At 44.4% G+C, this 25,457-nt stretch overlaps 2 protein-coding genes across 6 annotated transcripts in view; one reads left to right on the forward strand and one right to left on the reverse strand.

Annotated features, from left to right (window-relative positions):
- UROS (uroporphyrinogen III synthase) overlaps positions 1-1,358 on the reverse strand; it is a 54,573-nt gene extending 53,215 nt beyond the window's left edge. The window contains exon 1 of one of the 4 annotated variants that reach the window (XM_056533004.1): positions 1,226-1,358. In XM_056533004.1, coding sequence (XP_056388979.1) covers positions 1,226-1,276 — 51 coding nt within the window. In that variant the 5' untranslated portion in view covers positions 1,277-1,358. The other 3 variants (XM_056533003.1, XM_056533001.1, XM_056533002.1) reach the window with 3 other exon arrangements.
- The window catches only part of BCCIP (BRCA2 and CDKN1A interacting protein), a 36,135-nt gene continuing 11,949 nt past the window's right edge, over positions 1,272-25,457 (forward strand). Inside the window, exons 1-5 of one of the 2 annotated variants that reach the window (XM_056532999.1) lie at positions 1,272-1,495; positions 2,896-2,970; positions 13,879-14,020; positions 14,105-14,261; positions 16,474-17,942. In XM_056532999.1, coding sequence (XP_056388974.1) covers positions 1,340-1,495; positions 2,896-2,970; positions 13,879-14,020; positions 14,105-14,261; positions 16,474-16,939 — 996 coding nt within the window. In that variant the 5' untranslated portion in view covers positions 1,272-1,339 and the 3' untranslated portion in view covers positions 16,940-17,942. Of the gene's footprint in view, positions 1,496-2,895; positions 2,971-13,878; positions 14,021-14,104; positions 14,262-16,473; positions 17,943-22,355; positions 22,437-23,313; positions 23,401-25,457 lie in introns of those variants that run through there. The other variant, XM_056533000.1, reaches the window with a different exon arrangement.

The following is a 25,457-nucleotide window of genomic DNA, read 5'->3' on the forward strand; positions in this document are numbered from 1 at the left end:
TGCAACATTCCGAGAGTTGAAGGATTGCTTGGATAAACACCGGCCATTGCATTGCCGGTATTTTTAATATACAAAATACCGGCCGGGTGTCAACACTACTCCCAGTGCATGGCATGCTGGGAGTTTTAGTATTGCAAACCGCTGGCTGCCTGGGCATGCTGGAGGTTGTAGGATTACAAGCCGCTGGTTGTCTTGGCATGCTTGGAGTTGTAGTTTTGCAACCCGTTGGCTGTCCGGCGTGTTCTGAAACTGTAGGTGAGAGGTCTCCAAACTGCGGACCTCCAGCTGTTGCAAAACTACAACTCCCAGTGCATGCTGGGAATTGTAGGTGTGCAAGCCCTTGGTTGTCTGGGCATGCTGGGAGTTGTAGGTGTGCAAGCCCATGGCTTTCTGGGCATGGTGGGAGTTGTAGGTGTGCAAGCCCATGGCTGTCTGGGCATGCTGGGAGTTGTAGGTGTGCAAGCCCATGGCTGTCTGGGCATGCTGGGAGTTGTAGGTGTGCAAGCCCATGGCTGTCTGGGCATGCTGGGAGTTGTAGGTGTGCAAGCCCATGGCTGTCTGGGCATGCTGGGAGTTGTAGGTGTGCAAGCCCATGGCTGTCTGGGCATGCTGGGAGTTGTAGGTGTGCAAGCCCATGGCTGTCTGGGCATGCTGGGAGTTTTAGTTCTTCAAGCCCTTTGCCAGTGTTTCCCAACCAGGGCGCATCCATCTGTTGCAAAACTACAACTCCCAGCTTTGGCTGTCGGGGCATGCTGGGAGTTGTAGTTTTGCAACAGATGGAGACGCCCTGGTTGGGAAACACTGACCATAGCTATCAGGGTATGCTGGGAGTTATAGTGTTGCAAACACAGTTTGGAGACCACTGATCTATATAGACCTGCTATAGTGGGTTGAATATAGGTCCATACACGTCCAAACATTCACAAGCGATATCTTCAAGCTTAGCTTTGACAGCTGAACAACAAACGCAATCAAAACCGCTAAGTGTGAACAGGCAAAAGTACTAGGCCACTCACCAGGCACTGCAGGGCCTCCCTCTCCCGCACACCGGCCATACTACAGCAAAATAGGGGACGTCTACGTTACGCACCGGTAATGCTCACGGAACAATCGGTAATAAAGGCTTCCGTATACACCAAGAGAATTATTTTCCTCACGTTTATCATCCTATACGGGCACAAACTAAAAGCGACTCGGTAATATAGCTGATAAAGTGAGAAATGACCTCACGCACTCCCCCATTTTGCTTTGAAATGGTACGGTCCGGGGGAAGCATCCTATTTACTTCCGGTGTAAGCACGCGAGGCCCCCCCCGGCGGAAGACATAGACTTTGGCAGCATGGCGTCCAGCGCTAAGAGGAGAGCCGTGGCCGAGCAGCCGAGGCAGGACGACGACGAAGAGGACGACATGGAGGAGGAGATGGAGGGGGACGACGACGAGGACTCCGACGACATTGAAGACGACGAGTCCGAGGAAGACGAGGAGGTGAACGAGGTGAGGCCGCGCGCCCCGGGGGTCATGTGACCTGACTAGTATAACAATACAGCAAATGATAGCTGGCTGTGCCACTACAAATCCCAGCATTCCCTTGCATCTGGCTTAGTCTAATTAGCATACACCATTGATTAGAGCAGTGTTTCCCAACAAGTGTGCCTCCAGCTGTATCAAAACTACAACTCCCAGCATGCGCAGACAGCTGTCTGGGCATGCTGGGAGTTGTAGTTTTGCAGTAGATGGAGGTGCACAGGTTGGGAAACGCTGCATCAGTCAATCCATCTATCCATCAGCTACTTACCTCCTATCTTGTGGGTATGAAAAGAGGTACACTACCCAAAAGTAGCCTCTGAGATATATATGCAAGCAAAAGAAGAAAGCAGCACTCCTAATAGTGTAGGTGCTTACTGGCTAGGGTCCCGGTTCAGGATCCTTCAAATGTATTCCAAGGAAAATGCAGGGGCACTCAAATGATGAAAACAAGTGGATTATTTATTCATCTTGACTGTGCAGAGAAGGTTATGTTTTCGCTGGTCTTGATAATGATGGTGTGAGACCATCGAAAACGTCGCCTTCTCTGCACAGTCAAGATGAATAAATAATCCTCTTTTTCATCATTTGAGTGCCACAGCATTTTCCTTGGTAATCCGTTCCAAATGATCCATCGTTTGTGGAAACCATCGTATGTTGAGGGATCCATGCAATGTAAAGAATAGGAAGTTGTACTCTCCTGTTCCCGCCGTTCCGGACCGCCACCGCTGCCCTGGCTGTCACCGCGTCCCCGGGGTGTCCCCAACGCTCTGGGCGTCTCTGCTTCTCCAGGATCGATGCTCTCATGTTGCCGCCATCACATCACTACGCACGCCGCTCCTATTGGATGACGGGACGTCGTGCGCGGCGACGTGATGGCGACGATGCAGGGGGATCCTGAAGAGGACGCGCCGGAGCCCCGAGGACAAGTAGGAGACATTGCTGGAGCCCACGGGGCACCTTAAATGGCTATCAGGTGGCAGCTGAAGCAGTCTGCGCTGCCGGATAGCCGTTTATGCGATGGCCCCGACATACAATGTGTTTTTATGTTGATGCTGCCTTCAACATGCGATGGCCTCTGAGAGTGAACGTATGTTGAAATGATCGTATGTCGGGGCCATCGTAGGTCGGGGGGGGGGGGGGTCACTGTATAGATAGATATCTCTATATCTCTCTATCTATCTATATTAACTTTGAGTAACCGTATTAGTCCAGTGATGCAAATCAAAAAATGTTGCAGTATCTTGTAATACCTTTTTTATTGGAATAACAGAATTTTGTTGTAGAGACAAGCTTTCGGGTTTCGTCCCTTTATCAAGCCCAAAGCCAATCCCATATATCCATTTAACTGAATAAATTCTGTTTTATAGGAGGTGAACGTGGACTTTGAAGCCCATACTATTTCTGACAATGACCATGATGGGATCAAGAAACTCCTGAAGCAGGTAAGAGCCTGATGTTTCTTCTGTTTTACAAAGGATTTCCCCAGGAATAGTATAAAAAAAAGTAATTTCTTCCAATAACAAAAACACCACCGCACCTGGCCATTGGTTCCATTCACTTTAACCCCATAACGACCACGGACATAAATGTACGTCCTGGTTTGGCGGTACTTTGCGCACCAGGACGTACATTTACATCCTGTGTATGACCGCTATCATCGGAGCGGTGCTCGTGTCATACTTGGCAGGTTCCAGCTGCTATTAGCAGCCGGGGACCTGCCGGTAATGGCCGACATCCGCGATCGCGTGGATGTCGGCCATTAACCTGTTGGGGACGAAGGGTGTATCCACACCCTGATGTCTATCAGCAGGCACCCAGTGCAAATGCCCAGGGGGGCCTAATGTCTGCGATCGGTGCAAATCGCAAGTGAATTCACACTTGCGATTTTGCGCCGATTCCGGGTCATTATGGGTCTATAGTGACCCGGAATATAAGGGGGATCGCGGTTGTCTAAGACACCCACGATCCCCCTGAAGCGATAGGAGTGAGGTGGCAGGGCTGCCACCCCTCCTATCCCTGCTATTGGTGGTCTAGACGCGACCACAAATAGCAGATCGGGGGCTTTACTTTCGTTTTCCCCATCCTGCCCACCCACAATAGGCTGGGCAGAATGGGGAAAACAGAGAGGACCGGGCGCCGACGTCCACTTACTCCTCCGGAGGCTGCGGAGCAACGCCGGGCAGCATGCGGCAGAAGAGGACGGCTCCCTGGATGCGACGGTAGCCGGTAAGTTGCCTAGCAACATCTGGAGGGCTACAGTCTGAGACCACTATCTCTAGACAGTAGCCCTCCAAATGTTGCAAGACTACAACTCCCAGCATGCCCAGACAGCTGTTTGCTGTCTGGGCATGCTGGGAGTTGTAGTTTTGCAATATCTGGAGGTCCACAGTTTGGAGATCACTGTTCAGTGGTCTCTAAATTGTAGCACTCCAGATGTTGCAAAACTGCAAATCGCAGCATGCCCAAACAGCAAACAGCTGTCTCGGCATGCTGGGAGTTGTAGTTGCGTACCTCCAGCTGTTGCATAACTACATCTCCCAGCATGCCCTTCTGTGATCAGTACATGCTGGGAATTTTAGTTTTGCAACAGCTGGATGCACACTGGTTGGAAAATACTAAGTTAGGTAACAGAACCTAACTGAAGGTTTTCCAACCAGTGTGCCTCCAGCTGTTGCAAAAGTACAACTCCCAGCATGCACGGTCTGTCAGTACATGCTGGGAGTTGTAGTTTTGAAACAGCTGGAGGTTTGCCCCCCATGTGAACGTACAGGGTACATTCACACGGGCAGGTTTACAGTAAGTTTCCTGCTTCAAGTATGAGCTGCGGCAAATTTTTCGCCGCAGCGCAAATTCCTAGCGGGAAACTCACCGTAACACGCCAGTGCGAATGTACCCTAACTACACTACACTAACACAAAATAAAGGGTAAAACACTACATATACACCCCTTACACTGTCTCCCCCCCCCCCCCCCCCCCCCCCCCCCAATAAAAATGAAAAACGTATCGTACGGCAGTGTTTCCAAAATGGAGCCTCCAGCTGTTGCAAAACAACAACTCCCAGCATTTCTGGACAGCCACTGACTGTCCAGGCATGCTGGGAATTTAGCAACAGTGTGAGGCACCCTGTTTGGGAATCACAGAATACACCCCTATGCAATCCCTAATTTAGTCCTCAAATGCGCATGGCGCTCTCTCATTTCGGAGCCCTGTCGTATTTCAAGGAAACAGTTTAGGGCCACATATGGGGTATCTCTGTACTCGGGAGAAATTACACTACAAATTTTGGGGGGCTTTTTCTCCTTTTACCCCTTATGAAAAGGAAAAGTTGGTGTAGCCTGTTAGTGTAACAAAAAATTTTTTTTTAACATGCTGGTGTTGCCCTTTTACTTTTTATTTTCACAAAAGGTAAAAGGAAAAAAAGACCCCCAAAATTTGTAACGCAATTTCTCCTGAGTACAGAAATACCCCATATGTGGGCGTAAAAGGCTCTGTGAGCGCACAACAAGGCTCAGGAGTGAGAGCGCACCATGTACATTTGAGGCCTAAATTGGTGATTTGCACAGGGGTGGCCGATTTTACAGCGGTTCTGACATAAACCCAAAAAAATAAATACCCACATGTGACCCCATTTTGGAAACTACACCCCTCACGGAATGTAACAAGGGGTACAGTGAGCACTTAAACCCCACAGGTGTCTGACAGATTTTTGGAACATTGGTCAGTGAAAATGAAAAATGTAATTCTTCATTTGCACAGCCCACTGTTCCAAAGATCTGTCAAACACCAGTGGGGTGTAAATACTCACTTTACCCCATATTAAATTCTGTAAGGGGTGTAGTTTCCAAAATGGGGTCACATGTGGGGGGGGGGGGGGGGTCCACTGTTCTGGCACCACGGGGGGGCTTTGTAAATGCACATGGCCCCCAACTTCCATTCCAAACAAATTATCTCTAAAAGCTCAATGGTGCTCCTTCTCTTCTGAGCATTGTAGTTCGCTTACAGTGCACTTGACGTCCAAACATGGGGTTTTTCCATACTCAGAAGAAATGGGGTTACAGATTTTGGGGAGCATTTTCTCCTATTACCCCTTGTAAAAAAGTAAAATTTGGGGGGAAAAACAGCATTTTAGGGAAAAATTTGTTTTTTTCTTTTACACATCCGACTTTAACAAAAAGTTGTCAAACACCTGTGGGGTGTTAAGGCTCACCGTACCCCTTGTTACATTCCTTGAGGGGTGTAGTTTCCATAATAGTTTGTGGGGGGGGGGGGGTTGCTGTCCTGGCACCATAGGGGTTTCCTAAATGTGACATGCCCCCCAAAAACCATTTCAGAAAAACTCACTCTCCAAAATCCCATTGTCGCTCCTTCCCTTCTGAGCCCTCTACTGCGCCCGCCGAACACTTGACATACACATATGAGGTGTTTCCTTACTTGAGAGAGATTGGGTTACAAATTTTGTGGATTTTTTTCCTTTTACCCCTTGTAAAAAATAAAAAACTGGGTCTATAAGAACATGCGAGTGTAAAAAATGAAGATTTTGAATTTTCTCCTTCACTTTGCTGCTATTCCTGTGAAACACCTAAAGGGTTAACACACTTACTGATTGTCATTTTGAATACTTTGAGGGGTGCAGTTTTTATAATGGGGTCATTTATGGGGTATTTCTAACCAGAAGACCCTTCAAATCCACTTCAAACCTGAACTGGTCCCTGAAAAATTCCGATTTTAAAAATTTTGGGCAAAATTTGAAAATTGCTGCTGAACTTTGAAGCCCTCTGATGTCCTCAAAAAGTAAAGACATGTCAACTTTATGATGGAAACATAAAGTAGACATATTGTATATGTGAATCAATATATCATTTATTTGGAATATCCATTTTCCTTACAAGCAGAGAGCTTCAAAGTTAGAAAAATTCAAAATTTTCATCAAATTTTTGCATTTTTCACCAAGAAATGATGCAAGTATCAACGAAAATTTACCACTAACATAAAGTAGAATGTCACGAAAAAACAATCTCGGAATCACATTTATAAGTAAAAGCATTCCAGAGTTATTAATGCTTAAAGTGACAGTGGTCAAATTTGGAAAAAATGCTCCCGTCCTTAGGGTCATAATGGGCTCCGTCCCCAAGGGGTTAAGCCCTCAGATGCCGTGATCAATACAGATTACGGCATCTGCGGCAGTGCGGTACTTTAAATGGATGATCAGATCGCCCGCAGCGCTGCCATCTAAAATGGCGGCCAGTGGTCCCCTCACCTGGCTCCGGCCGTCTCCCGGGGTCTTCTGCTCTGGTCTGAGATCGAGCAGAGCAGATGATCACCGATAATACTGAGCAGTGCTATGCCCTATGCATAGCATTGAACAGTGTTCGCAATCAAATGATTGCTATAGATAGTCCCCTATGGAGAGAGAAAGAGATATATATATATATATATATATATATATATATATATATATATATATATATATCTATCTATATATCTATTAAAAAAAGTTGAAAATGTGAAAAATCCCCTCCCCCAATAAAAATGAAAATTGTCCGTTTTCCCATTTTTACCCCCAAAAAGTGTAATTTTTTTTTTCATGAACATATTTGGTATCGCTGCGTGCGTAAATTTCCAAACTATCAAAATATAATGTTAATGATGTTAATGATCCCGTACAGTGAATGCTTTTTGTCACATTTTATTAAAAAAATAAAAATGATCTAAAAGTGTTATATATGCAAATGTGGTAACAATAAAAAGTACAGATGACAGCGCAAAAATTGATCCCTCATACCGCCCTATATACGGAAAAATTAAAAAGTTTTTTATTTGTTTAAGCAGTACAAAAATATAGAAGTATCTAGCCATGGTTATCTTAATCGTATTGACCCACAGAATAATGAATAAAGATCATTTTTACCGTAAAGTGTACAGTGTGAAAACAAAACCCTCCAAAATGTGCAAAATTGTGATTTTCATTTAAATTTCCTCCCTAAAAATAAATAAATAAATAATTTTGGGGTTCCCCTTACATTTTATGGTAAAATGAGGTTTCGTTACAAAGTACAATTGGTCACGCAAAAATCAAGCCCTTATATGGGTCTGTAGATGGAAATATAAAAGTTATTGATTTTAAAAGGTGAGGAGGAAAAAACGAAAACGCAAAAATAAAATTGGTTTGGCCCTTAAGATTAAAATGGGCTTGGTCCTTAAGGGGTTAATGGAACGGAGCCATGATACCACACACTACCTGTAGACAGGTGGGGCGCTAGTCACAAAGGGGATATGAGCTCAGGGACCACTTTATCTTAAAGGGAATCTGTCATTAGTGTCACCTGAACTTACCTGTTGGTAACTTTTCATTCCATTATGAATAAAGTTTCACTTGTTTGATTGAAAGTGAACAACATCAGGTTTTTTAAGAATTTTTTTTTTTTAAATAACAGATGATGGTCATCAATTACCTTCAGTTACCACTTATTGCATCCATTTTTTTTCCATCCATAATTGTATAAAAGCAGGATGATGCCTGTAGTGTGAAAGGGGCCTTAGACAGGTGTGGTGCTGTGGTCTTGGATTTATTTAGTCGGTGACTAGCAGGATATAAAAATGTGCTTTTATTAAGAGTCCTGACCAATACGGTCATATGGACTAGTAGTATTTGTGCCAAAAAGACTCCTAAGATGCATCCTAAGCTGCCTATTATTAGAACCAGAGGTACAGGTAAGGTAAAGAGGCACTAAATGTGAATGAGAACAAACTCTAAATATTGGGAGGGATAAATAAACTTGTGACTCTGATAATATGTAAAGTGGTTTCACCTTTTCACAACTCGCTGGGGGAGATTTATCATTAAATATAAATGTTATTTTATGTCTATTATTGGCGCTGTGATGGCGCAGTCATGGAATATTAGCGACTTTTGTAGTAGAGGTTTCTGAGTAGCTGTACACCTATCTCCCATTTAGACATGCAGCGCACCCTTATTTATCATATGAAACTTTTAGAATAAGTAGCTAAAAATTGCGCAAACCCAGATTTCCAGGCGCTAAAGTACGCCGACCAAAAGTACACGTACAAAACCTCTCTGCCGTACGCACAGCACAAGTGTGTGCGCTGGAGCTTTTCTACAATTAATTATCTACAGTTCACACTTATGATAAAAACGGCAGTAAAAAACTGATCAGTAAAGGGGTTTATAAATCGTGTAAGATTAGGTTGGGTTTTCATTTAAACTTGTTCATTGTGTAATTGACGAAACCAAACAGCTGGAAATTAAAATTTACCATTTCATTTATAGCGTTTTTGTGCACAAAGCCGCACTCATTGGAAAAAATGGAAATATAATAGCGAAATCCTTTCACTTATCCATCAGAAATTAAACTCCTGTTTTTGTGTGTGAACTTTTTTTTTATTCCCCTGTTGTCTTGGAAAGAAGCTCCAGTTTGTTGGAGCAACGGATCCCAACCCTTAGGAGATCCAGACCAGTTGGACTGGTTACTGGTATTAGTATGTGTATCTACTACAACATGAAGGCTATACAAGTAGGAATGTTCTATTGATCAGGTTATATCGAGATGCTTAAGACTTTGGTTCAGAAAAGACCCCCCTTCCTCTCGGCTGCCGAAAGTCTCCAGTACTTTGCCTATTTTTGTTCTTTCCGCTTGTTTTACAAGTTGCCGACTGTCTGAATCTTTATGCGTCCACACCTTTTTGCTACATCTTTTCACTACCTGTTTCCTCGCTCTGTTTATTTTGGCATTTTCTTCTCGGTTGTGCTTGCGCCTATAGCTTTAATTTTGGCTTTTTATACTGTGTGATTCTACAAATTGGCATCCTGTTTACTGATGTCAAGTCTGGATCCTGCAAATTTTTACTTAATTTTCAAAGTTGGCAATGACAAAAAAACAGTATATCTGAGCCTCTATCTAGTTAGTCTTTTGCTATTATCAATGAAGACTTTAATAATATTTTGTGTTCAGCTGCAGATTTGCCTTTTCTTAAGACCTTTGCTTAATGAAATTTGGCTTTGCTTGCCTGGTCTCCATTACTGTAAAGCAGTGATTTAAAGGCTTCTGCTGCAACAAGAGTTCTTCGAGCTTCAAAAGCATCCCTTAGGAGGTTTTGGGTTTTGTTTTTCCCCCTATATAATGTAAATTTAGCACCACTATTCCAACAATGCCATCTGTTTCATCTAAGTACTATGGCTTTATCAGAGCACGAGAAAAACTACATGGGTTTGTGTTCCAGGAAGTGGTGTGTCCTTGGTCAGCTGACTTCCTGTAACCTACTGGATGACATCACCTATCAGATCCCTCCAGGCAGCTACCAGGCCCCTCCCTATCCAACTCTATCTGTATACTACTGCGAATATCTCTATAGGATCAGGAGTTAAGGCTGTTATACCTCTCTCCTGTGGCTGTGTTCTCATGTAGCAGTGTTGTTGTTGTTGTTGTTGTTGTTTTTTTGTTTTTTTTTTTCACAGCAATTTTGGAAAGTCCCAGCAAAGTTGTGGTTAAAAATGTGTTGACACAACTTATAAACACAGCCTGATAATTCAAATCTTCATAAAACACCTTAGTTTCCATTATAGGTCTCAACTCCCAGCTTGTGGCAATATCTCTCTAGTTAAAAATACGAAATAAAAAAAAACTTCTCAAAGCTACAAAATAAGATGATCAAATAACGTCTTAAGGTGTAAGTGTTTGGATCTCTGTTCACACTGCAAATGTGGACAGTCCAAAGGTAAAGTCTGTTTCATAGTGCAGTGAATGGGATTAAGCTGCACACAATTGCAAAATAGATCATAAAATCTGCATCATGTAGGTTCTGGATTGCTGCAGAAGTCTTGCAGATTATTTTCCTCATTGCCGTCGCGTCAAGAGACTAAAAAGAATATAATGGACATGGAGGTCTTCCAGCTCATTGTAAATAATTTTATTTTACTGTGTTTATAGATTTGAAAAATTAAATATAAATAAAAAAATGTGTAATTTTTTTCTCCAAGATTTGTCTATTATTGGTAAATTGTGAATTATTTTTGTCATGTGCCAATTAATTTTAACTTTGCTTTGACTATAAATAGTTGTTGGGGGATGGATTAATGTTCTTTGGAGGAAGTGTAAAGAGATTCTGCGTTTAGGTCAATAAAGCAAAAATGTACCACTTGTGTGATCGCTTTATTTCTGCATTTTTCACAACATGCAAGTCCCTACTAAAGAATATCGTAGACTCTCTATATACAGAATCTGTCATAATGGCTTTTTTTTTTCTTTTTTGTGAGCAGCGTCTCACGAGTACTGTGGAAATGACAGAAAAGATGGGGGACCTCTGAAAAGCCAGGATTACACCACTTTTGGCTTCTTTTGGGGGGGGCCAGAAAAGTGACAAAATATTCCTCCTATTTTTGTACTCCAAGATGCAGTTATTGTGGAGTCTTTCTAAAAGAAAACGCCATGTGTGGGTCTGGTGTTTTCATGTTTTTCTTGGCTCCCAGTATCTGGCGGCAGCGTTTCTGAGCTCAAAACTCTCTATACTTTGCGTATGGCATTTTTTCACACTTGGGATAGTTTCACATGCAGAGGAATTTTGGGGGGAAAAGCCTTTTACTGTTTTTACTTTTTGTTTTTGAGCCAAAGCAGGAAAGATACCTTTTTTTTTCATCTTATATTAAACACAGCCCAACGGCACCAAAATCGTTCCGTACTCATCGGAGTCTTGAGAATGTATCCAGTAATACCAGCCTGTATCTGAGCATGGTTGTTATAGAGTTGGGGATTGACCTCTCCCATTTGCCTCAGGTCCTCCATCTTTTGATGCGTACATTTCTTCTTTCCTTTTAAAAATGTGGCATGTTCCAACATACAAGCGCTGGCAGCCTTCAGTAGAAACATTGAGTAATATCACTGTGATGCAAGAGGAAGAAGACTGGGGACAAGAACAGGCAAGTCTGAAAGAAGATGGTCTCCAAATTGTTAATGTTTTACCTATGAAGCCAGCATGCTGGAACTGCCTCAGCAAACTCAATAACCAAATCAATGATCACTTCTGAAGAGGCACCATGGCCCACATTAACTAATCGTGCCTAAGTAGAAGGCTAAACGGTAAATGGCCAGTTGTCAAACCACGGCTTCTTTCCGCTAAGCCATGCCCCTTGTTGAGTAGATGCTTGTGGCAGGAAGAAAAAAAATCTACTCTTCCCCTGCTCGTTCTTTTTCTGTACTGCAGCGTGCCAAGCAGTATAAGTTGATGTGACTGGGAACCAATCATTGGCCTCAGAGGTCATGTGTACAGGCTAGTTTTGAAAAACAAAAAACTTTTAACAGTGACTTACAAAAAAAATGTCCATTTTTGAGATCTACAAACAGTGAAACTAAAGTAACTTAATGTCATGTTGTGACACAGTGCAGTTACAGTACATTTAGGGTTACCCTGTCGCATTGGAAATACAGTCCAGGCTGCTGGCATAATGTTAAATCAGGAGGAACTGAGCTGATACTTTTGTTTAGAAGTGTTGTGAACGGTCCTACTCCGTAATTGACAGCCCTCCGTATCTGACTAAGCAGAGTAAAACTGCCAGCGGCTTCTCTGTCTGCCCCGGCGCCCGGCGGCTTCTCTGTCTGCCCCGGCGCCCGGCGGCTTCTCTGTCTGCCCCGGCGCCTGGCGTTTTCTCTGTCTGCCCCGGCGTTTTCTCGGTCTGCCCCGGCGCCTGGCGGCTTCTCTCTATAATCTCTCTTGCTCTGTCGGTGATAATGGGTGAGCAGTGCAGTGACTGGTACAGCATTGAGGCATTTTTGTAGCAGCAGGACAGAGCCTGGCTGACACATTTAGGATAGAGGACAAGGGAGGATTGAGTTTAGTAAAGGGCATCAGTAGTCAAAACAGAATGATTTGGAGCAACTTCTCTTACTAAAAGTCACTTCTGGAGATGTGTTATTTTTTTTTTTTTCGTTTTTTTTTCTTTCAAGCAGGTGATGTAAGTGTGCAAGGGGTTGTGTGAAGAGTAAGGGAAAGATCAGTTAAAATCACAACACCGCATACATACTGCCTAGGAGTTTGGGTAATATGGTATAGTTGTCTGGAATAAGAGAGAGCATAGACTTTTGCATGGAATGGTTCTGCTAGGCTTTGGTTTTGCTACTTATCTGTTGGCTATCCGAGTACTGCTCCAGTGATCTGCTGGGGGACGTGTGTGTGTGTGTGTGTGTGTGTGTGTGTGTGTGTGTGTGCGCGCTCAGTCTCCACACATGTCAATGCATTCACTTGGGTGAGAAACTTGAGGGATTACATATAGTTGCTTCCTTCTTAAGTCTGCTTCTTCTTATCATACATTTCCCTATGGTCTTATCTACCTCACATTCCCTTTGATATAGCTGGTCCTTACACACTGTAATATTTTTGTTTTTGTTGGTTTAATTTATGTGAAGATATGAAAAAAAAAAGCCATTACCAGAGTCCGGCATCAGCTTTGTCCCCATTCCGAACACATACAGTGGGGAGGTTGGGATAAGAGAGAAGAGTGCTTCATGTGCAGGGGTCACACACATACGAGGGAGGCATTCACCTGCTCCCCTGGATTGTTTGGGAGTTGCAACCACTATCCCAGCCTTAGATACTAGTCGATGAAGTGGTCCTGCAGCTGTGTGGCCTTCAGGACGCCTCCCTGGTGTAACAATGGCCGTTTAGAACAGGTTCACTCAGCTGAGTACATGCATACAGGGAGATTGGGAGAGATGGCTGACAGCTGTGTTTACTGCAGGGATACCCTTGAGCTGCAGTCATGGTTTTTGCCAATGGCTTATTCCTTTTAGACCCAAGATCACCAGTTCCTCTCCTGCCTATAAGACTAGTCTAGGCCTAAATATACAAACCTTCTGACGAATATTAAATAAGTGCTTCCTCTTGTTACTGTGACTCTTGTTTCATATTCACCGAATTGGCCATATTGGTTATGGATTTCAGAGTTTATGCTTCAGTTTACAATGTGGGTTAGGTTACTTTATTTTATAATTATAGATTGCCACATCCAGCCTATTTAATGGTGCTTCATGGCCATATCGTTAAAAGTGGGAGGGAAAAAAAACACGATTAGTGTCAAATGCCAAATTAAAACATGTATAGTCACGCAGGTACCCATGAGCCAGGAGTCTGTCAGATATTTGTGTTCCCATGTATGGGTCCTGCCCTGGAAGTGTCTCTGTATATGTCACTCCATTAGAAGATGTGACTACATGCGGTAAGTATCTCCATTGTAATGTATTTACGCTCTTGCGTACATTATTTTTTGAGAATTTTTTTAATATAGGTTTTTGTTATCCTGGATTATTGTTGTTAATGTTTGTTTGTCCTTTCTTTCTCAAGGTGGAAGCGCATCCTGTTCTATGGGATACATCTGAATGTGGGTATGGTGACCGCCAGTTAAAGGAAGAAGCCTGGAATACCATCTGCCGAAATATGCACGTCAACTGGGACGGCCTGCCAGAGAAGCATCAGATCTTCATCGGCAAGTGGCCCTTCTGTAATTCACGATTAAATCTTAGCTGACAAAAATGTATAGAATGTATTTACTTCTGTATTTGCTTTGCAGAGAATGATATGAAGAATAAATGGCGCACTGTGCTAAACCAATTCATACGGGAACTGGCACGGGAGCAACGGAGCAGCGCAGCCTCTCAAGCCAAGCGCAAGCCGTACATATACCGAAAGGAGATGATGTTTGTCACAACTAGTGGGCAAATCCTTCAGTAAGTATTACATATCGACTTTAATATGAATTTTCTACTTTTCTATTCTGCCTGTTATAAAACAAAAATCTACTTGTCTCCGTTATCCGGCTGCAGTCTCTGATCTGCTCCTCTTCCTGGTTTCCTGTGTCAATGCGTCACGGCCAGAGATTCTCTGAGCCACAGTGTGACATATTGACCCCAGGGAGAGGTGTGTATTTTTTTTTTTTTTTTAAACTGGGAAAATTGCAGGGGGGAAAAACCTTTCCCAGAGAATTTGAGTTAGGTCATCTTGACAATCTATCCTATAAGACATATAGACTAGGATCCACAAACAAGGTGTGCCTGCCGAGGCTAGCATAGACGGCATGTCTCTCTGGCCACTTCATTAAGGACACATGGCTAGTTACTGGATTGGGTCCTCTTTTATGCTATCAGTACTCCCTACAGTCTTCGTGGTAAACTTTCTACATGGTGCTGTAAACATTCCTCAGAGATTTCCCCCTGTAAGGGTATGATGACATCACGCAGTTCTTCCATATGGACATGATGACATCACACAGTTCCTCCATATGGACATGACATCACACAGTTCCTCCATATGGACATTATGACATCACTCAGTTGCTGTAGATTTGTCAGCTGCACATCCATGATGAGAATCTCCTGTTCAATCACATCCCAGCGGTGATCTATAGGATCACGGACTGTGGAGGCCATTGGAGACTGTGTAGGTCATTGGAGTCTAGTGACCTCATTGTCCTGTATGAGGTGACATGGGGCATTATCCTGCTGGAAGTATCATCAGAAGATACAGGGGACACTGTGGTCATGAAGAGATGGACATGATCATTAACAATACCCTGTCCTGTCTATACCATGCTCAGTTGGTATTAAAGGGCCCAAAGTGTGCCAAGAAAATGTTCCCCACACCATTACACCACCACCAGCCTGAACCACTGCCTCAGCCTCAGTTACCTGTTCTTAGCTGACACAAGTGGCACCTGGTGTGGTCTTAGGCTACAGAAACAAATCTCCTTCAAGGTTGGACGTGTTATTCATTTAGAGATTATATTCTGCACACCTTTTTTTATAAGGAGTGTTTGAGTTACTGTTGCTTTTCTATCGCCGAACCAGTCTGCCCATTCTTCTGACATCAACAAGGCATTTTCATCCACAAAACTGCTACTCGTTTGATATTATTATTATTTTTTTTTTTTTTTTGACCATTCTCTTTAAATCCAAGAGATGGTTGTGTGTGAAGATCCCAGTAGATGAGCAGCTTCTGAGTACTCAGACCGGCCCATCTGGCACCAACAACCATTCCACGTTCAAAGCCTCTTAAATTCGTATTCTGATGCTGGGTTTGACCATGTCTTTATGCCTAAATGCATTGAGCAATGTGATTGGCTGATTAGTTGTGTGTCAACAAGAAATTGAACAAGTGTACCTAATAAAGTGGCACCCATGGCATTACACTCCTTTGGCAGAGTGTACGAAGATGGCAGTGCAAGTTTCTTCCATTGATGTCTTAACTGCTTGGCACCCCACAATCTCATTGTAAAGGGTCTGATCATAGGCTAGAGATAACTGCAACTGGTTAAAATGTTGCAGACACAGGCCTGCCTATATCTTCCTCCCCACTTGAAGTGGGTGGCTTGTGTCGGTAGGGCTGGTAATGTGTTGCGACTGCTGCTACATTATGTGTATACAGTGACCGCTGCACGTGGACAATGCCACATAGTACCTGCTGACAGTTTGTTCCATTCAAGTTATAGGGCTTTGTCAGCACAGAGCAGGAAGTGAGCTGCAAGGGAGTGAGGAAAGGTAGTGTGGGTTTTTGTTTTCTTGTTTGTTGCATGCCCAAGACAACCCTTTTTAAATGGGTTTTCCCACAAATCAAATTTAAGCCTTTAAGCCATCTTAAGCCAGTTTGTGGCCAGCGGAGATGGTTAGGGACAGAAAACAGCCGTGTTGGCTTTGTTACAGTTTACACAGCTCACAAATAATGTTAATGGGAGTCACGCAAACAGTGTAGCTCCTGATGCTGCGCCATTTTTGCATGTTCAGTTATTGTCAATATTGTGAAATTGCATAACACAGCTGATTTGGCTGTTTTCTGTGCCTGACCATCTCTGCTGGGAAAGGCTTGGTGGCCATATTATCAGTGTTTGTGCCCTTTTTAATGCTACTTAATTCAATGAATACCAGTTTATCTGTTTTCTTGCTCTAGGGCCAACCTGGATCCTGATTCGGAGTTAGAGGCAGAAGAGAAGCAGCCGAAGGGGAGGGGGAGGGGTAGGGGGAGAGGTCCTGCTAAAGGTTCTACACAACCGGGAAAGGGATCCAAACGTGCTGCTAAAGGGAAGAATTCTGTGGTGATCGTTCCTCCCCGACCCCCCAGAATGAGGAAGAGACGCGTGGTCCGTAGCAGGGCCTTTATCTCCGAGCAGGTGGATGCGGGGATCCTGACCCTTCTACAAAGGAGAGCTACTGAAGACGGCCATGATGACTTTGGGCGTGTAGTGGCAGCTCAAGTACGCCGCCTGCCACTGCACAGACGGAATGACTTCATGACTTTTGCCCTCAACTCTGTGGAGTATTTTCTGCCCCCCTTTAAACCCCCTGATGTCGATACCTTGGTGTCCAGCCTTCGAATGGTGTGCACAGGGCAACCAGGCAGCTCGCATTCACCTTGATCACTACAACTGTAAATTTGTTTCTTTGATCCCCCTTTAAGGGTATAGTCACACTCTGCAGAAATGTTGCCGAAATTTGTGTAACAGAAAATCTTACATATATCTGAACATGCCCCTGTTAGCCCACACTTAAGATTCCCCCGCCCCATGTCTATTTCAAGAAATTTGGATATGCAAGGATGTATTAACTGTACGGGGGAGATGCTAGGTGCTTTAGGTACATATTTTGTATGTTATGTAGTAGAAACCTATACCTTTTGTTGTGGGTGGGCGTTTTGTAAAAAAATTATTTATAATGTTTGTTTGTTTTTTTTGTTTTTTCAAGTAAACACTTAAAAAGCCAATTAGTTTTTTTTCATTTATTGTGCTGTTCAACACAGAGCGTCAGTCACTGATGCATGGGCTGGTGCGGAAAACAGCGCCACATTTGTCTGCTGGTTGGGTGTGGATTTGCAGTTGTGTTCAATTGACATGAATGGAGGCAAGTTCTAATATTATTCAGAACCTGAGCTAGAATGTGGTGCAATTTTTTTGGGAATAAATTAGCTCTGTTTTGCTTAATGACCCTGCTTAGTAAATTGCCGCACCTTTCACCCATGCCAGATTTAAGAGGAGAGAGTTGTCAGTCAATCCTGTGCATCTGAGTCTCAGAACTCTGCACCACATTGAGGCTGGAGTATATTTTGTACAGGGGGTGGTCACACGGGTGGCATGTTGTACATAATAAAAAAAATAAATAAAAAAAAAAAAAAAAGGAAGGGGGTTTCATGAAAGTTGCATTTCAGCCATGTGGGTTGGAACAGATATAGGTTAAAGTCCAGAAGTCGGCACCGTTACCCCTCTTCCGACAGATATATGTTCATTTGGGGCACTTCACTGCTCTGTTTCTGCACGTCACGGCTCTGAGGATTTTTTATTTTTTTTTATTATATGCCACATTTGAAAAGTGACACTGACCTTACTCGCACTTAAAAACTCTTAAAATAAATTTTTTTTCTATGTTTTTATGTCCTTCATTGTGCCTAACTTTGTTATATGCGGTTTCTAGTTGCAGAAGATGACCACTTGGGGAAAAACCACTCAGTCTCAGGAATTTGTCAACCGCTATAGAAGTATAGAGTAAGGATATGGTCACACAATGGTTCCGCAGCAGGAGTCCCATAATATCAATGGGATTCTGCTGCGCTGTGCACATGGCGGAATTTCCGTAGCAGATGTTTCTGCTGCTGAAATTCCGATTCCGGCGTCCGCAGAAAGAATACACATGTCCGTTCTTTCTGCTGGGTCTGCACGGCATTGCATGGCATATGTGAGGTGGTGTGTTTGGAAGCAGTTCTGGTGCTTTTCAGATAGTGTCTTCAGCTGTTGCAAAAACTACATCTCCCAACATGCCCGGACAGCCTTGCGATTGCTTACGCTGTGTTATGCCATAGCATAGCATTGATTAGTGTTATCTGTGCTCCATTGCTCCAGCCTGTCATGACTTACTAGAGCTTTGGATTACCAATCAGACAGCGAATAGGCAGGTAAGGGCCCTCCCGTCACAGTCTCAGCCGATCAGAACACCGTGGTGGTCCCAATTAGCAGCAGTAGGCAGCCGGGAAGTGTTTCTAACATTTTTGGATGCATCAACTTTGATTGCGACTTCTAAGGGGTTATGCCAGGCATCAGTGATCGGTCATGTCTGTCATTAGCCACGGGCCCCGGGGGCATATAGCTGCCGGGACCACCCCGCTATGACCCACACTCGACTCCTGAGCACGTGTCATAGAAGGGGAGTGGAACAAGGGCATACAGGTAGGTACACCCTTTGTCCTTAAGAGGTTAAAGAGGGCTCTGAAAAATAAACAATTGTTTGCTATGGGCAACAGCACCACTCTTCCTCTACACAGAGGAATCCTTTAACTTTGTCTAAATAAAATAAAACTTTGCTACCTTTGTTCTGTCCTATTGTGTTGTCAAAGGTTTGGCTTCAAATAAAACTTTTCTTGACTCATTACAAGGACTTTAAGGGCTCGTTCACATGGGCGGATTTGACTGCGAACTAGCAGCATGTTTCCCACTGCATGTTTGAAAAGGGCGGGCTGTCCATGGCAGATTTTCGGCAGGGGAATCGCTGCGGAGGAAGGAAATTCACTGCAGACCCCATTGACTTCCATTGGGTCTGCAGCGAATTTTTGCACAGCGGAAAATCTGCCACGGAGAGAGCCCGCCTCAATTCAAACTTTCAGTGAGCAACATGCTGCTAGTTTGCAATCAAATCTGCAAGTTTGAACAAGGCCTTTGGGTAAATTCACACGTGCATATTTTGCTGCTCATTTTTCTTGCCAGTCAGGGGGAAGGAAAATCGAAAGTGTGAATATTGTCTTAGGGCAGGGGTCCTCAAACTACGCTAAGGACCTTTATCCAGCCCGCCGCTGCCAAAGGACATCCCTGTGTCCCGAAAGATGCGAGGCCGCACTCTCGGCGGCCTCGCATTTACTTTAAAAAAAGGGGCCGCCGGGAAGGTGGCGCACGCAGGGACATCACTGATGTCCCGTGCGTGCGCCCATAGCAACGGAGCGGGGAGGAGTGGAGCAGCGATGAGGACGTGTGCTGGCCAGCTTGGTAAGTGTTACCAGCGGCACGTCAGCTTCGGTGCTCCGACCACCGCGCCTTCGGTCCCGGGACATACTGCTATGTCCGGACCGGAGGAGCGGTGGTCGGAGCACTGAAGTGGGGCAGAACACAGGCATACAGCCTGCAGCCATACACTGTAGGGCTGGAGGCTGTATGTCTGTGGGGGAACTATACTGCACCTAATGGGGGGAACTCTACTGCCAACCCTAATGTGTGGGAACTACAACCTAATGTGGGGGGGTCTATACCTAATGTGGGGGTAACTGTGCTGTGTACTTAAAGGGGTAGTCCACTAATAAGATATAGAATTGTGCATAGGAATTCGTTTTTTTTTTTTAATCTATAGTCCAGCCTTATGTGGAGAACATGCACTTAATGTGGGGGAACTATACTGTGCCTAATGTGGGGAGCTATACTGCAACTAATGTGGGGGAATTGTACTGCAACTAATGTGGGGGGAACTGTACTGCCAACCCTAATGTGGGGGGAACTGTGCTGCGTACTTAAGGGGGTAGCCCACTAATAAGATATGTGTGCATAGGAATTTGTTCATGGCTTTTTTTTTAATCTATAGTCTGGCCCTCCAACGGTCTGAGGGACCTTGTACTGGCCCTCAGTTTAAAAAGTTTGAGGACCCCTGACTTAGGGTATGGTCCCATGGGAGCCCATCCGCAGCGTATTTGACATTGTGGATGCGCTGCCGACAGAGCTGCTGTAGGTCAGTTTGTCTGCTCGTAGCTGCAGATTTTATGCCGGCAGTCACAAGTGAACACACAGCGCTATGGCGGCAGCAGCAAGCTCTCTGTCACCCTACCCTTAGGGTCTATTCACACGGCAGAATTTCTGCTTGTGGAATTCCCGCACAAAGCCCATAGACTTTTCTGGGATTCTGCACTCCCATTCACACTTCTGAATTTCTGCAAGCGGAAATTCAGGCGTGTTAATGGGAGTGCGAAATCCCAGAGAAGTCTATGGGCTTTGAGGGGGAATTCCGTAAGCGGAAATTCTGCCGTGTGAATCGACCCTTATGGTCCCAGGATGTACAGTATCAGTTCCCCCAGCTTATACAGGCCCCATTTAATGTGAGTCAATAAACATTGCTTGTCCAAAATAAATTACATTTTAATATTACATCAGACATTTACAGCACTGTTTTTCACACAGTGTCTCCAGCTGTTGTCTGTCCGGGTATGCTGGGAGTTGTAGTTTTGCAACAGCTGGAGGTCCTCAGTTTGAAGGCCTGGGGGGGGGATTCATCAAAACAAGTGCAGAGGAAAAGTTGCCCATAGCAACGAATCAGATTGCTTTCATTTTTAAAGTGCCACTGAAGAAAGGAAAGAAGCAATCTGGTTGCTATGGGCAACTGGTCCTTTTCCTCTGCACAAGTTTTGATAAATCTCCCCCTAGGCTTTAAAGGTTCCCTTATCCCTATAAGCTCTCCCTAGTATTTGGTAGGGCACAACAATTACCGTATATACTCGAGTAGAAGTCAAGTTTCTCAGCCAGATTTTTTTCTTTTTTTTTTATATTTTTTTGCTGAAATCTCCTCCCTCGGCTTATACAGCGAGTGAACAAAAAAATATCGCTTTAGGCATACTGGTGGGGGGGGGGGGGGGGGGGGGCGTCCGTCTTCACTGCAGGGACCATCTACATTCCGGTGTGGAGGGTAAGCTGGTCCGGACGCCATCCATCTTAACCGGGAAGCACTCTTCTCCGCTCCGTGCCGTTCATCTTCACTGCAGGGCCATCCGCATTCCGGGGGGGAGGGTGAGCTGGTCCGGGCCGTCCATCTTCACCGGGAGGCCGCCTTCTCTGCTCCGGGCTGTCCCCGGACTAGTTATGCTGCATTAATGCTGCCGTGCAAGGATGTCCATGCTGGGCAGGCATATGTCAGGGGCGTCCCTGCGTGGTGGCGCCAATGCAGCGTCACTAGTCCAAGGATGGCCCGGAGCAGAGAAGAATGCCTCCCGATGAAGATCCCTACCACCGGACTGCGGACGGTCCCTGCAGTGAAGATGGACGGCCCGGCTCACCCTCCCTGGACGGTCCATGCAACAACTGGGGAGGTGAGAAGACAACGAAAGGGGGGTCTGGATGATGACGGGGGATATTGACAGGAGGTCATATGGACAGGGGGGTCTGGATGATTACAGGGGTGGGGGGGATAATGTATTTCCCTAGGCTTATACTTGAGTCAATACATTTTCCTAGGTTTTTGTGGTGAAATTTGGGGCCTCGGCTTATATTCGGAACGGCTTATACTCGAGTATATACTGTATAGGCCTTTCCCATATATTCCTCCAATGACGTACTCCTTTAAAACAACTTTAATCAATCCTCCTAGCACCAGGTAAATAGGCATGTGTGCAGAACTGACCTGGTGTGTAGTCATGCTGCCCTGTCACTCTGGCTTGATTTACATCATTTGTAATGGTGGAGGAATTGGCATCCTTCTCATCATGTATTAGGTCTGTGTCATATATATGTGTACGGTTATTATTTCTCCTCTAACATTGAAACCTGTTAGAAATGATCTGCTAGAAGAAAGGGGGCTGTGTCCCATTATGACCATCTTTATATGGATTAATTAACTTTAGCAAGTACTGTCAATACAGCTTAGAAACATAGTAATCTTGGCGTATAGCCGAAGGGTCACAGCACTTGATAGAAGATAAAAATTATACACTTGATAGAAGATAAAATTAAAAAAACTTTAATGACAGCACCCAGTAAATATACACTTTAATGCATAGTGTTTAACTTTACACTTCATGATCCCTTTTATCTACTGTTCTAGCTGTTCTTGAAAGCCCACGTGGATAACACCGAGCTGGCAGATCTCCTGATCCAGCAGAACCACATTGGAAGTGTCATTAAGGTAACACAGCTTTTCTATTGTTTTCACTCTCATATCTATCTATGTATGTATCTATCGATCTATCTATGTAGGTATCTATCGATCTATCTATGTAGGTATCTATCGATCTATCTATGTAGGTATCTATCGATCTATCTATGTAGGTATCTATCGATCTATCTATGTAGGTATCTATCGATCTATCTCATATCTATCTATCGATCTCATATCTATTATCGATCTCATATCTATTATCGATCTCATATCTATTATCGATCTCATATCTATCTATCTATCTCATATCTATCTATCTATCTCATATCTATCTATCTATCTCATATCTATCTATCTATCTCATATCTATCTATCTCATATCTATCTATCTGTGGTGGGGGTGTTTCATGAAGGGCAGCTGTTATTACCCTAGGGGCAGATGGCATTAACGCCTTGTGTTCGTGACTCTATCTAGCTATCTCATATGCATCTTCTACGTTAGCTTCTATCTATATATCTCTCTGTCTATCTCATAGCTATCTATCTCTTTATCTCAAACCGATATTCTCTACAGGAGACTGGGAAAGTACTGAGCCCTGCACTGGGTACTGCCTGCCACCCAGCTTTCCCAGTCTCCTTAAGAGCTCTAATATGGCTTTTTATTTTACCAGTGAAATATTCTTTTCAGCAGGAAAGCTGGGTGGCAGGCAGTACACATTGCAGGGCTCAGGGTACTTTCCCAGCAGTCTCATGAAGAGTTGAATGGATATTCCGGCTTTATAAATCTTATCCCCTACCCAAAGGATTTTTTTTATTTTTGTTTAGCAATTTTTGCAATAAGTCATTTGAACTGAAGGTTGATGGGTTTCCATGAAATAATTCTTTGTGTCCTGTGATTCTTTAGCAAGCTCCAGATATGGAAGACTGTGAGGATGACGATGATGACCACGTTTATGGCTTCATTAGTCTTCTGAACTTAACAGAGAGAAAGGTGAGTGTCTCCCTATTTATCCATTTTAGTCTCTGCTCTGTCATTACTTATTGCTTTGCTCCATGTTTCCCAAATGTAATTCTGGTCATCATTTCGTCTGCCGCCCTAGTTGCACCTGCATAGGTTACAGGACTCTGAGGTGTCTAATATTTAGGGTAGGGTCTCGTGCAGCGCATCCGCAGTATATATGACGCTTTGGATACACTGCTGACAAAGTGACTGCAGAGGGAGCTCCTTGCTGTGGCTGGGTACCTCTGTTCGCTCATGACTGCCTGTGATCTGCTGCTACAAGTGGGGACACAGAGCTGCAGGGAGTTTGCTTTCCTGTTGATCTGGGACTACAGTCAGTGCATCCGCAGCGTGAAATACGCTGTGTGTGACCCCACTCTACTGCCCGTCGAGTGAGCCTCCTGATGTGCCTGTGCGTCCTGCTTTGGTCTGCTCGTAGCAGCAATCCGCCTCTATGTGCAGACACACAGTGATCTGCAAGTCGCGTGCATGCGCAGTGTACTCAGACATCGCAGCCGCTCATGGCCTAGGTCAGGGAGCGGGGGTTGTGACCGTGATGTCTGAGCACAATGCGCATGCATGAGGGGACTCACAGATCACTGTGTTTCTAGAGGCGGATTGCTGCTATAAGCGGACCAAAGCAGGACGCACGGGCACAGCAGGAGGCACACTTTAGGGACTGTCAGTAGTGCATCAGCAGCGTTTAAAATTCACAGTGGAAGGAGTACAGCTATTTGGGGGGGGGGGGGGGGGGTTAAAAAAGGACAAGTCACTTCTGGCCACGGTGGATAGCCGCACATGGTCTAAAGGGGTACTCCGGTGGAAAACTATTTTTTTTTCAAATCATCTGGTGCCAGAAAGTTAAACAGATTGGTAAATTACTACTATTTAAAAATCTTAATCCTTCCAGTATTTATCAGATGCTGTATGCTACAGAGGAAGTTCTTTTCTTTTTTAATTTCTTTTCAGTCTGACCACAGACTGGAGCAGGATAGATTTGCTATGGGGATTTGTCCTACTCTGGATAGTTCCTGACACGGACAGAGGTGGCAACAGGGAGCATTGTCATATTGGAAAAAGTGTTGCTCACGAATATTCACAATGCAAATTTTATTTGCGAATATCGCATATTCGCGAATATAGCACTATATATTCGCAATTACGAATATTCGTTTTTTTTTTTTTTTTTTTTCTTTCACAGTACACATCACAGTGATCATCCCTCTCTGCTTCCAGCTTGTGTGGTGTAAAAAAAGGCTCTAATACTACTGTGTGAGACTGGCGTGCAAATTTTCGCATATGCTAATTTTCGCGTATGCGAAAATAAAACGCGAATATCATGAATATGCAAATTTAGCGAATATATGATGAATATTCGTCCATATATTCGCAAAATATTGCGAATTCGAATATGGCCTATGGAGTGAACACGCTCCGGGGACTGATTTTAACTGGGGTGCTGCATGCAAGATCACGGGTCCCCAGCGGCAGGACCCCAGCGATCAGGCATCTTATCCCCTATCTTTGGATAGGGGATAAGATGTCTAAGTGCCGGAGTACCCCTTTAACTGCTGTACATAGGAAAGAAGTTGTGTAAGTATTTACAATTAGTGTTGAGCAGCATAGGCCATATTCGAATTCGTGATATTTCGCGGATATATGGACGAATATTCATCATATATTCGCTAAATTCGCATATTCGTAATATTATCCTTTAGATAGGGGATAAGATGCCTGATCGCGGGGGTCCTGCCGCTGGGGACCCCTGTGATCTTGCATGCAGCACCCCAGTTAAAATCAGTCCCCGGAGCATGTTCGCTCCGGGTCGGATTACCGGCGACCACAAGGCCGGCGGCATGTGACGTCATGCTCCGCCCCTCAATGCAAGCCTATGGGAGGGGGCTTGGGGTGCTGCATGCAAGATCATGGGGGTCCCCAGCGGCAGGACCCCCACGATCAGGCATCTTATCCCCTATCCTTTGGATAGGGGATAAGATGTCTAAGCGCCGGAGTACCCCTTTAAGTCCTGGAAGGCTTGAATATTTTAA

The sequence above is a fragment of the Hyla sarda genome, chromosome 7 (genome assembly GCF_029499605.1).
Source record: "Hyla sarda isolate aHylSar1 chromosome 7, aHylSar1.hap1, whole genome shotgun sequence".
Taxonomy (NCBI): Eukaryota; Metazoa; Chordata; class Amphibia; order Anura; family Hylidae; genus Hyla; species Hyla sarda.